General features: G+C 45.9%; 1 protein-coding gene across 2 annotated transcripts in view; it reads right to left on the bottom strand.

The window, feature by feature from the left end:
- VWA2 (von Willebrand factor A domain containing 2) overlaps positions 1-14,057 on the bottom strand; it is a 417,877-nt gene that overhangs the window by 59,026 nt on the left and 344,794 nt on the right. For both annotated transcript variants that reach the window (XM_069611869.1, XM_069611870.1), the window contains one exon: positions 3,963-4,514. In XM_069611869.1, the coding sequence (XP_069467970.1) occupies positions 3,963-4,514 (552 nt within the window). The remainder of the gene's footprint in view (positions 1-3,962; positions 4,515-14,057) is intronic.

Genomic DNA, 14,057 nt, shown 5'->3' with positions numbered 1-14,057 from the left:
CCTTTTTAGCACAATGATGGACGCAATAATAGTTGTTATACACAAAGAGGACAAGGTCCCAACCACATGCTACTCCTATTGACCCATTTCCCTGGTGAACCCTGCTGTCAAAATACTTGCTAAAATATCGGGGAAAGATTAGAAGCAGTATTACCATCATTAAGTCATGGGGATGAAGTGGGTTTTATCAAAGGGAGACAGGGCGCCAATAGCATTTGCAAATCCATAGATTGAATCCATCATGCTAGAACTAACGACCTAGATGCTTGTGTCATTACTTTGGACTCGGAGAACGCCTTTGATAGGGTGGAGTGGCTTTTTATATCTATAATTCTGGAAAGGATGGGCTTAGGCCCTAACTTCCACAAGTGGGTTGAGGCTTTATACAACTCACTTAAGGCCCAAATACAGGTAAATGGAAGATTGTCTCTCCCATGGAGCTTGTGAAGGGGAACAAGGCAGGGATGCCCGCTTTCACCATTTTTGTATGCTCCGACGATGGAACCCATGGCCATATCCATCCAAACAAATCAGGGAATAAGGGATATTGCATGTGGTGAGTTGGATTTAAATTGTCCCTTTATGCAGATGACAGTTTAGGTTATGTAACTGATGTCCATACCTCTCTGCTGCAATTATTAAGGCAGATCTCATCCTTCAGATATTTTTCAGGATTAAAAATAAAAATAAAGAAATCATGTATTATACCAGTTCGAGAGGGGGTCTCATGTTTAGATTCCAGAATCCTGATCCAGGGCATGAGGGTTGAAACATCTGTGATTAAATACCTCAGAATCTGACTTCTGAGAGATCTTGGAACCTTTGTCCACAGAAATATGTGCAAGCTATTGGAGACGGTGAAGTCAGACATTAAACGATGGGACCCTTTGGTGCTTTCATGGTATGGGTGCATGATCACGATTAAGATGAATGTCCTTGCAAGATTTCTTTAACAACCTTACCTTTGATTCTCCCCGAATCCTTCTTTACTGATCTCCATTTAACTCTTAGTAGATTTATTTGGAGAAACAAATGCCAGAGAAGAAAGGGGTCTACACTCACACTTCCGAAAGAATATGGAGGTTTTGGTTTCCCAGACTTTTACCAATATTATCAGGCTTCTCAACTGAGAGTGATTTTGGAACACATGAGGGACGATCTGAGGACGATCTGGTCCTAACTGGAAGACACACCCTAGAAAAGTTAGAGACCTCATATGGGCCCCTCTTTAAATGATTGCTGGGAGAATGAGGGATCATCCGCCCCTAGTGTTCCTTTGGGCTCTATGGAATAGGAACAAGAGAAACAATAGCCTGAATACATGGCCCTCTCCGGCGACCTCGATGTGGGGCCCCTCCATTGACCTCCATCGACAGAGATTTAGGAATTCACAATAGTAGTCAGATAAGGGATTAGAGAGAGCAGGACAACTATTTAAGGAAGGATCATTTCCTTATTACGAGTGATCGGTGAAGTTTTGGGTAGGTATTCAATCAGTCTATTTGGTTATCTATGTATTAAAGGCATTTTTACGGATCAGCAATGTGGCAAGGCCTTCTGGGGAGAATTAAGTCCTTTTGAATAATTCTTATAAGCAGCAGTAGCTAGGAAGGGGATCCTCTTGTAATTGCATATGGTACTCATACCCTCTGAAATTAGTGGTATACAAACCTTCGAGAAGTATTGGGGGGGGCTGGTGGAGGAGGAAATATCTGAAGAGACATGGGAAAACATTTACAAAGTTACATTCCATAGGAATCTCTTTACATTGACAATGGAGCACAATTTCAAGGTGCTTCATGGGTGGCACAGAGACCCATTGAATATTTCTAAAATGGAGACTCTCCCCTTTGCCCCAGAGTGTGTGGACAGATAGCATCCCTCTGCCATAGGTGGAGGAGGTGTACAAGGATACAAATATTCTGGGCCAAAATCCTGAGTTAGATTAAAGATAGTATAGGGAAGCAACTCACACTGGACCCACTTCAGATACTGCTGGGAACCCCCACATTGTACAGAGAGGAATATAGATTCCCAAAGATGTGGGAGGCTATGTTCAGGGCAGGGAGACCAGTGACTGCCCAGAAATGGAAGGCTAACACACTACAGACTGGATGCTAAAGTCGAAAGGAATATTTATTTTGGAAAAATTAACAGTCATAGTCGATGATCATTTGGTATCCTTCCTTGAGGAATGGGCCCCAGGGTTATAAATGTATGGGATAACATAAGTTAAAATGACCAAATTGGCATTCAGCACATTGATTAATGCTCTAGCGGTGCGGATGGGGGGGGTGCACCATGTCCCTGTTTTGAAAGAACACACTCAAGGTTCCCAGATGAGGGTGATAGTGGTATGTGGATATCTGGAAACCTGAATAGACTTAATAATTGTAAGCAGGGATGACAGTGTATATATGAGGAATTCCTGCTGTTTGGCATCGAGGGATTGAAAAGGCATACATGTCATAACATGATGCTCAATGTCCTTATGTTGTTTAAAGAAACTGCGGAGGCTCTGCTGTGAGATGAAACAAGCGACAAACAGAGGGGTCAGGGGATGGAGGGAGGAAAACATTTGGTTATTGTTGTGAAGTTATAATATTGGTTCTGTATAATTGTTGTACTATCTCCAATAAAAAAACAAAGTTTAAAAAGTAAAATAGATATGCCCTGAAGAAGCGCACCCATTGGATTAGAATGTAATATAGAATGATGTGAAACACGTGTTTGCCCCTTTCTTTTTTTGTTTACCAATAATCAAATGTATAACTGTTTTTTGTATTTGAAATACAGTTTGATCGAGCGGGTGAATTTCTTCATTACTAATTGAATTTTTTTTTTGCACTAATTGTATGAACAGTTTATTGGACGGATGTTTCATTAAAACTGCTCACTGTTTTGCCAGTATGGAATGCAGGCATTGTTGTATATTGTAAATTGCCTTTTTACTAAGTATAACGTAAACAGTTTAAAGAGCATTAGGAACAAATTGCTAACAATTTAGCGTTCATTCCTGCCAGGTAGGGAATGCTCTTTTTGTCGTTTCATTAAATTTGGCACAAAACACAACATATCTGGGATCTACTATTTTCTTGAGACAATCTTTATAGTTCACTCTGAAATTATGTATACAGGCACAGACAGGTGAGGCCCAGAGAGGGGGGCTCCCATGAATAAGGAAGAGAAGCAAGGGTCCAGAGACGGTGAACCAAGAAGACAAGGAAGAAATGTGAGGGCCACTTAGCCCCCCCGGGACTGAGTAATTGTGAACTCAATGGCTAGCCCCCAGAGCAAGAGCCCAGGCCAAGATTTTCTATTCCAAGCACAGAGAACCCATCCTGCAGATGTGACATTCCAGTTTTCTTTTTTGGGAACACCGTGTCAATTTCCCCAATACATCTGTGTTGGGCTTCAGCTTCTCACATCTGCCTCTTGCTGATCGCGCTCAGCTGCATGATAGCCTTGAAGCTAGCTTAGGGCATTCCTGCACAGAACTGTTAAGATAGCTGCGTGGGTTTAGCACTCACTTCTGATATCCTTCTTCAAGCTGCAAGCCACAGGTTCAGGCCAGACAGGCCGAACTCAGCATGCGCCATATAAAACACAGGCTCTGATTGGTGGTTGTCTAGCGACCTGAAAGACTTTAGCATAAAAATATCTATAACTTTGCCATTAGAATGTCCTGTAAGGTTACAACTCTGCTGTTCAATAGGAAACCCGGAAGAAGATTCTCCACAGGTAAACTACCCGCTCTAGAGGAAACAACTGACATCATCCCTATTCGACACATGACGGTTGTGTTTAACCAACCGATAGGTACAATGCAAGAACTAATGCACAGAACAATGTATGTGATTAAAGTCTGTTGCGTATTGCTTGATCAAAACTAACAGAGGGGAGGTGTATTACAAATAATAAATAAACTAATGTATAAACAAATTAATTGAACTGAAGCCTACCTTCACAGACTCTTTGGACAATGAGGTCCTCGAAGTTTACGAGGTCTTCATATGATGGGACCTGCAAGACGTAACTGTCTGCGCCCGCGATCCTCAGAAGCGCCGTCCTCTGAACGTCCCCAATCCCGATCACAAAGATGGAAACGCCATTGTTCCTCAGCTTCTGAGCAGGCACAGCCGCATCCTCGGCCCCGCTTCCATCGCTTATCACCACCACCGCCTTGTTCACGCCGGGGCGGGCCCCTCTGTGGATGGTCATCACGTCACTGTAGACGTGAAGTAAGGCGCTGCCGGTTGACGGCAGGCCTCCAATGAAAGAGGCACGGCCAATGGCTTGGAGAAGGCTTGAGCTTGAGTCATGGGCATCTAGAGGGAAGACCGTACGGGGGCGGCTCCCGTAAGTGACAAGGCCAATTTGGGTGACATCTCGATTGATGTCAAACTGTAGGGAGGTCCTTTCGATGAAGTTCTTCAGCCGATTAAAGTTTTCTCGGCCGACACCAGCTGAGGCGTCCAATGTAAACACCAGATCCAAGGATTGGGCCTGACAGCCTGGAAAAAGGACAGAAAGGGAGTTATCACACTGAGAATGTAGTCAGGTAAAGCAAAGCAAAGTAGATGATCTTCCAACCCAACTATCGTTTCATATGGTGTTCCAGTTCTACCCAAAACCACTTTCTCTCCTCAACAGCCCACTCCTCCTCAGAGAGCCTCCTGTCTATACAGTTGTGGCCTTTCTGGTATACTTATGGCAAAGAAACAAGGATGGAGCTACCAAGACCGTTATGCCAACACGATATTCAGAAGTGTTACGTGCTTCCTGATCTTTAAGGAGCGAAAACTTGAAACTTTACAAAGGCTAAGATTTTGTGAGGAAATCCCGTCTGCCGAATCCCTGTCAATTAAGCTACCCCTCTCACCCAACCACACAGCCACCGTGCACCTCATTTATCGACCACCAGGACCCATCTCCTCTTTCACTGAGGACATTGCATCACTTATATCTATAAACACCAAACCCAACTCTCAAACCATCCTACTTGGGGACTTTAACCTCGGTTTCAACGATCCCAAAGACACCAACGCCCTTGACTTAGCTAATTCCCTATCTGATCTGGGTCACACGCACATTATCCACGAACCCACCCATATCAAAGGTAGAACCCTAGACTGGCTCTCACACAGCAACTGCTCTATTGACCTCCTATCTAATGACCCATGCATCTGGTCTGACCACCACAAACTAATCTTTGCTATCAAAGCTAACACCACTCACTCAGCGCCTATCATCGCCCCTGCCATCCGCACGCGAAACAAGAAAGACATTACTCCCGACAAACTCCTACCTATACTATTCCCTATTCTGAATAATATTGATTCAGATGCAGACCCAACAGCTCTAGTGGACACTTACAACCATGCTATACTTAAAGCCCTGGATTCCATTGCCCCGCTAAAACTGCGGAAACCGAAACCACAGCGTCACCTTAACACATGGTTCACGCCACAGTTAAGAGAACTACGTAAAACCAAAAGAACCGCTGAGGCACTTTGGAAAAAATACCCCACAGCTCCTAACAAAGCTGAACTAACCCTAGTATCCTGAAGTGGGAGAATGGAAGACCAGGTTCCCGTCCTTCCCCTCTCGCGCCTGGCCTAAAGGATCACGGCCCAGGCACCCGCCACGAGAAGAGTTTGCCTATCTACCGTACGACCAAATACCCTGGTACAGGAACATACGGATGTGTCCATCTGCCTGCCCAGCAGCCCGCCCTGCCCATGCCGACACCTGCGGCACGGATCAACTAGACTAAAACCTACACGTCGTTAGAGATGCCATGATGACCTAGCCAACAGTCAGCACACCTGTGCAAATATACACACCGGACACTCCCGCACCAATCTACATGAAGAATATACTCAGTGCTATGACGTAGGCGACAGACATACTCACGGACTTTAATCTTTATTATTTTCCACATAGGCTCTCAAAATGCAGAAACGCAAGACGCATCATGAACCCATCTAAAGTGCTTGCTTACGCTTCTCCTAAAACCAGGTGCCATAATGAGAAATATAACGAAGACACGATACTGGGGATAAGACAATATGATACTATAACCTAAAGCGCCTGTGCACCAAACGGTTCCACCTATACACCAGGCCTAAGTAGGCCGCAAGCAAGAGCTTCCATGGACGTTAAAAGAACAAGAGTCAGGTTGCTGATCCTGCAGAATGAGCCCGGCGAAAGCAGACAGCCAAGGTCGCAATGTTGCAAACCCACATTCCGAAAGCGGACAATCAAGGGCACGATGTTGCAACCTCGCACGCCGCACACCAACGTCAAAGTCACACCTGCAAATTAAACCAGGCACACAGTGGAAAAACAATATTAATTGTGCAGAATTCTGCCTCAAACACGGTCCCACCTCACGTGACCAAGCCGAACCTGACAGGATGCCAAGGCCAGAAAAGGCGTCTGGATCCCTCGTTACAAGACACAGGCAGATACAATTAAAAGGCTCAATGGACATCTGCGACAGTGGGAGTAGTCGGCCTTCCAGCTTATGAATAAGTCCTCACATTTTCTGCACGTCCTCATAGTGAAACATTGTTGCAAATAACAGGTGCACCGAGAGCTGGGAACAGCGATGGTCCCAGACTGGGAGGCTCGCAAGCGCACCAATCAGAACATGGGGCTCTTACCACTGACGCCATTAACATTAACCAATCATCAGGGGTCTTCATGTAACAATTCTCATGTATCTAATTGTAGGGACAACCCAGATATATCACCTGACTAACCTTTGACCACTAACATTGTTCTCTATACGTATGCTATACTAACCCTACCAATCGAGCAACCAATTAAGAGTGGCGATAGGTTTTTTGCTAACTTTCCAAGGTGATGCAAGTAGCGCGTCATACTAAGGTAAAAAGGGCCTGCGAGCCCCACGATTGTGTGTGTGTCAGGACGGACGCGTACGATCCTTGACCCATCGCTGCCGTTTTTGTCTAATAAACAGCAGAGTCACCTTGCTTCTTGCGTGTGTCTCATACTCTATCTCTTTTGGGATATACGGGAGGAGTTGGGGCCTCCCTGCCCGGAGGTCTGCGGACGGCCCGGCCGACCCCGGCAGAATTTCCCCCCGACAAGTTGGAGGCACTGCTGAGATCTGTTTAAGATCCGCTTTTTTATTTTTACTTTTTCCAGGTACTCCCGTTGCGAGGAGGCCTGGCGGTGCGGCTCCCTCTGCCGTTGCCCCCTTCTGAGGACTACAGGACCATCGCGGAGCTGCGAGAAGACCGGACAGCGCAATCCGGATATTGGCCCTCGGGAGCCGGTTGAGAAGTATCCCGCCCGCGGTTGGCGAGTGTCCAGACGTGGTCCAGACGAGGGGAGGTGGCGAGCCACTTGGAGGGGTGCACGCAGTCGAGCGGCCCCGCATCAAGAGAACTTGGTGAGCATGCCACGCACAACAAGCAATGTGAGATTGTGAGGGAGGGGGGAGGAATTAAATACGGGAGGTGGGAGGTGTTGCACAGGTGCGCGGCGAAGGTTTGACAATTTAGTGTTGGCAATGGAATGAATGGTAACCGAACAAGTGCGAGAGCAGTCGGTTACGAGAGAGGGGGGCGGAGCACGAAAACATCACGTGCGGCTGCTCGTAGAAACTGATTGGCCTAGGTCGCGACTACGTGTAAGGGTGGGTGTGGGTGGTTTCCTACGATTTGGCATTTATTGATCAATGAGTAGATGAGGATCCCTATTGTTCGAGCAAGAAACTCGATAGGTAGATGACGTTTCCCTGTAGGCGGTAGCTAGTTAGTTGCCCAATACGGAAGATAATTGGCTGGTTAAGCCCTCCTGTCGAGGGGCGTATCACACACGAGGCGACGCAGTGTGCGCAGTCCGATTATATTATTGATTACCTTGTTCCAGGAGTGACAGGAAGACAGCTGTAAGGTTAACGGGGGTGGATTGCAAGTGTATTTTGAACTTAAAGAATATATGAAGAACTTACCAGTAGCTCGAAGAGATCGGTGACGTCACCAGTAGGGCTTTCATAGGATATCGCGAGCACAAGGCATCTTCGTTTTTGAGAGTGGTGGGGAAGAGAACTGTGGTAAGGGAGTGGAAACGGAGATAAACGGTAAATGAGTTGATCGAGGAAAGGCGAAACGGGGGACGTGGCTGCGCACGGAGAACGCCGGCCACGGCAAGTGTAGAAGAAGGAGGAGGAGCACGTGAAAATAGGACGACTGTATAAGAACGTCATAAGGGGTACGCAGCCGAAGGGGGCTACGTGCGCCTCGGCCGCAGGGGGCCGTAAGGGTGTCGTATAAAGAAAGAAAGACAGAAGAAAATATACAAATGTAAAATACTATATTTTTGTAATTTTCCTTAGCGGACTATCGCAAGTCCCCAAACTTACGGGGCCAGGTAACGATATAAGGCTGTATATTGTAAACTGCTAGTGAGATAACCACTACCAGATAGGGGAAGGGTAACAAGTGGAGCGCTACTATGTCATACGGGACAGGATCGGGAGGGTGGGGGAACACCCTCACTACCCCACTACAACACATATGTACAACACTGCCACCCCATAGGGAGAAACTGATTAAGTATAGCATAGAATGTACCCAGGGGAAGGATAACAAAATAATAACAACGTGGCCGCCTAATGGTAGCTTCGATCCATATGCCCAACATTCACTATTAAACCATCTGCACAATACATACAAAGGGAAGAAGTTGGCATACCACGTGGAGGTGTTTAACTTATGGAGGATGTTCCAAGGGTCCCGACCAGGACCAAATGGAATGTTCACTGTGGGGGAAATACCGGAAGAAAAAGAGATTAAGGAGGAAGGAGAGGATGGGAAAAAGGGGAGTGAAGACCCAAAGAACACGGGGAACAGAGGAGAGGGAGGAGAAAAGAATAATACATCAGATGAAATAAAAAAGGAACCGAGCAACGATATACCCCTAGCAAAGGGAGTGAAAACAGAGGGAGGGGGGTTGTACCCTTTAAGAGAATTAGGAGAAATAGAAAGAGGACAGTTAAGGGCGGCTGAGGGATACTCGAACCCGGCATACAGCCTTCCACCATATGTGGCTCATAGGAAGATGCCAGCAGGGGAGGGGAGAACTGGAGAAGAACAAACTGTGGAAATAGATAATGATGAGTGGGTAGCTGCACAGATATTATTAAAATTACGAGGTTCATTAACAGGAGAAGAGAAGGAGGTAGTAAAGAAAACAGACGAGGATAATACCAGGGAGAGTGAAATGAGGGGGGAAGAGCTGTTACGACAAAAGGAAGAGATTTTGGAGGAACGACTAGCAAAGTTAAGGGATGAGCAGAATGAATTGATCAAGCAGCTCGAGAGGGAGGAGAGAGAGAGAGCGAGGAAAAGGAAAGAAGGTAAGAACGAATTGGAAAAAATAAGGGAACGAACTGAGGAGCAAAGGAGAGAAGCTGAAAGGGTAAAAGCAGCAGCAGAAAGGGTAGCAAGAGTAGTGCTGCGAGAAAAGAAAAGGGAAGAAGAAGAAAAAGAAAAAGAAATGGCAATGTGGAAGAGGAGATTGCTATCAGAAACGACTAAGAAATACGAAGAAGGGAGGGTGATAGAGAGTATAGTAGAAAGAGAAAGGGTGAAATGGGAAAGGAAGAAAGAGGATGAAAGAATATTGGAAGAGATGAGTAGTGAAGTGATGGAGGAATTAAAAAGGAAAAGTGAGGAAAATAGTAGGGAGATGGAGGAGAGAAATGAAGGAGAAAGAGAAGATAGGAGAAGGGAGAGTGAAGCATGGGGGGATGTATATAGAAACACAGAAGTAGCAACAACATCAGCACAAAGGGGAGCGGTTGATAAAGGAGAAAAAGGAGAACTGGACCTAATAGACTTACAAACAGTAACAATCAAGGGGAAAAAGACCGAGTGGTGGGTGCCGTTTATGACTGACTTTTGTAGTGAGGAAGAAGAAGGAGTGGAGAAGGAAGGAAGAAACAGTGAAAGGGAAAGCTTAGATAAACTATACATCACCCGGACCAACACAGACTCACCATGGATCCGTAGGAGAAAGGATGAGCTGGAGAGAAGTGAGGAGGGAGAGCAAGGAATAGCGGAAAGACAGACGCATGAGGCCGCACCATCCCCATCCCCATCACGCCCTCCCCCATCGCACCCTACATGCTCAACCACCTCACGCTCGTTACGCACAATAAAACTCGCGCCCTTCCCAGACAAACTGACACCCTATGCATGTCGGCTTAGAGACCTCCCTAGACGCAGGCAAGAAAGACGAATACACATGCCCACATTAAATACAGGAAATGATGGAAGAAGGGGAAAAGATGGAGAAGAAAGAGTTACGAGCAGGGGAAATACGGACGAAATTGACGATGTAGAAGAAAGGGAAGAGGAGGAAGGGTGTGAGGACTCGATATTATGGAACACAAAGGGCAAAACGAGACATAACTTAATGCCACTTCTGGAGAGAGGAGGGGTTAGACCACAGTATGTCCCTTGGAAGCATACAGATAAAGAAAATATAAAATGCAGGCTCCCATCATTAAGTGGAGGTGCGGGTAAGTGGATATATGAAATGGAAAAACACACCGCAGGACAGAAACTGGCAGTAGGAGATGTAAAGGGCCTTCTAATATCGATATTAGGCGATACAGCGGATGACATTTGGAAGAGAGCGGGATTCCCTGGGGTAACAATAACAAACACATCGCATGATGGGGCACCATTCGCAAACTGCAGACATGCACTATGGCAGGCACTGAGGGTACAGTACCCAGACACATCAGACATAGGAGCAATTACCTCCCGCAAGATACGTGAGAATGAAGATCCTGTTGATTATATCCAGGAAATCCAAGAGAAGTGGGGCATGGAAACTAGAGAACAATGGGATAAAACACCAGCAATATTTTATCATATACTAGTACAAGGGCTCCCAGAAGGAGTTCAGAAACAACTAAAGAAAGTAGTGGGAATGGAAGCAAAACCATGGCCAGAAATACAACTGACTATTGTGCATCATTGCAGGACATGGCAAGGAAAAATGAAACAAAAGGAAGAGGTCAGGAAAACGGAAGAGGCTAAACTAGTACAGAAAAAGCTTACTAAATACACAATGGAAGGGGCACTAATAACTACGCCTACAACAATGACCCAAAGCCCCACACAAGTAGTGGCTGCACAAGATTCCTCCCAAATACCACCTTCACAGACTATAACACAACAAGCGCCGCCACTACAACCATACACGACCAACATGGGAGGAGGACACCCAATGCCAGGAGCTGGGTATTATAATTATAACAGGGGGAGAGGAGGAATTATGAGAGGGAGAGGATACGGATATAACACCCAACAGCAGGTGGGAGGACTTAGAAATTCCTACCCCACAGGGCAACCAGTATACCAGGACAACACAGGGAGCTTTCCATGGCAGAGTAGGGAACCACCGGTGTGTTGGAGTTGTGGACTATTAGGGCACATGTCACGCACGTGTAGAGTTAGACCAGGAACACCATCATGGAGTGAACAGGGACAACCAAGGCCCTCACAGGAACAGAAGGCCATACAGCAACAGCAGACGTTGCAACAGGGAAATGAACAACAACAACTAATAACACAACAACAGCCACAGACATATTCACTGCCACAACAACAGGTAGCGATAACACAACAACCCCAAGCACAACAAACACAACTGGGTAGGGTGACGGTCTTGGGACACAACCCTTACACAGGAAATGGCCAATCGTTGTACCCTCAATAGGACAGCCCACAGACGGCCTTGGTGTGTCCCATCCTGTCAGTAACACCTAATAGTGCGGAGGAACCACGCATAGAGGTAACGATAGGTGACAAAAAATTATCATTCCTTGTTGACACCGGGGCGACCCGGTCTTGCATAAGGGAAGGTAAATTTAAGATGTCAGGCGAAGCCATGAACACCCAAGGATTCTCTGGGGCTAGAGGGTTGGTTCCCTTTACTGATAACATTCCCTTATCTATTGGAGATTATGACCTGTCAGTTCCACTTTTATATTATAGTGCCTCACCAGTAAATATACTGGGGAGAGACATAATGAACAGGTTGAATATGACGATCTCCTTTACTGAGGACGACATAATTTGCTCTACTCCAGGGATTAACATGCTCACAGCACGACAGATTATGCAAGCATACTGCGGACAGACAGCGATTAGGGCGGAGCCAGTAGATGGCGAACTATTCCAGTATGGAACAGATATGGCATTTGCATGGATGCCAGGGATATAAGGGAAAATATGGAGGAGGCCAGCAGCCTATCTGTTCAGACCAGAAACACCTGTTAATGAACCAGAAGGAAAGGTGGTTCTAATGGACATTGCGAGCATTATTGCAACAGCTGATTACATTGCTGTACATGCCCAAGACAGAGAAGGAAGAGCATGGAGGGCAGTGATAGCATTAGCAGAAGGATGTAGGCTCACCCTGGTGTCAGATGAGGAGCTGTTCTCAGAAGAAAAGGAGGAAGGTGAAATGGTGTTTATGATGAGTGTGGACATATGGCTAAGAGTGGCTTACAAACAAGTAGCGCAGAAAATTGCAATGGCACTTGAGGCACCCACATGCACCCCAGTCCCCTTCTTTAAGGAGGATATGTCAAAGGTACCCAAATCATTGTGGACTACTAGCCCCTATGACGTGGGGTGCATAAAAAGTATAGGGGGAGTAAGGATAAAATTGAAAAAAGGTGCAATACTCCCCAGAGTGAAACAGTACCCACTATCAAAAGAGGCAGATGCGGGCATATATGAAACCATAACGGCCCTTATAAATAATGGCATATTGGTCCCCTCAGAATCACCATGTAACACGGCTGTATACCCAGTGCGCAAGGCTTAAGGGGGGTCTTGGCGCTTCATACAGGATCTCAGGCCCTTGAACAACATAGTAGAAGCAGAATATCCCATAGCAGCAAACCCGGCCACAATATTGTGTGGCATTCCAGCAGAAGCATCACGATTTACAGTGATCGACCTTAAAAATGCTTTTTTCTCAATACCATTGCACCCAGACTATGGGTATTGTGAATCACCCTCAATTTTCAATAGAGTAATACAGATGGATTTGGGTAACATTGAAGTGGAAAGCACAGTGTTGCAGTATGTGGATGACATAATAATTTGCAGTACAAACGAAAAAACATGCAGAGAGGACTCCTTAAAGATGTTGACAATATTGGCTGAAAAAGGTTACAAGGTAGACATGGAAAAGATACAGTACTGTCAAGAACAGGTACTTTACATTGGTCAGCTTATATCCCAACATGGAAGAAAGATTGCACCACAAAGAGCACAGGCCATTTCTCCAATGCCACAAACAGTGAGGGAACTGCAGCAGTTCCTGGGGCTGTGCAACTACTGTAGAGCATGGGTATTTGATTACAGTTCGTACATAGGACCCCTGCTTGAGGCGTTAAGGGAAGCTAATAAAGGGGAGAAAAAGCTGGGGTGGACGATGGAAATGAAAGAGGCTTTTGATGAATTAAAAGATGCGATATCAACTGCTCCGGTACTGGCATCCCCAGACTATGAGCGACAATTTTTTATATTTTCACATTGCGACTCAGCAGTAATGAAAGCAGTATTGGCTCAAAAAACAAGCATGGGCTACAAACCAGTAGCATTTTACAGCGGCCACTTAGATCCTGTGATGTTAGGTCACTTCCCTTGCGAACAAGGTCTCGCCGCAGCTGCTTTTGCGGTAGAGAAAGCATCAGCAATCACCATGGGGTGCCCAACTACACTGTTTGTGGAACATGCACTATTTGCGATATTGAATAAACCTAAGTCCACCCTAACCACGCAAAGAGCATCAGGTTATGAGATCATTTTATCCAGAGCTGAACTATCAATTGTTAGATGTAGCACGGTCAACCCTGCAAGGTTCCTAGCAGAAGTAATTGAGGAGGGAGATTATGCCCACGACTGTACGCAAATAACTGAAATGTACTCATGTACTAGAAAGGTTGAAGAAAACGCACTAGAGGGAGGTGAGCTCCTGTTTATTGATGG

This window comes from Ambystoma mexicanum, chromosome 8 (assembly GCF_040938575.1).
Source record: "Ambystoma mexicanum isolate Mex_15411 chromosome 8, UKY_AmexF1_1, whole genome shotgun sequence".
Lineage (NCBI taxonomy): Eukaryota > Metazoa > Chordata > Amphibia > Caudata > Ambystomatidae > Ambystoma > Ambystoma mexicanum.
The sequence above is the reverse complement of the archived record's forward strand: the minus strand, read 5'-3'. Positions and strand labels throughout refer to the sequence as shown.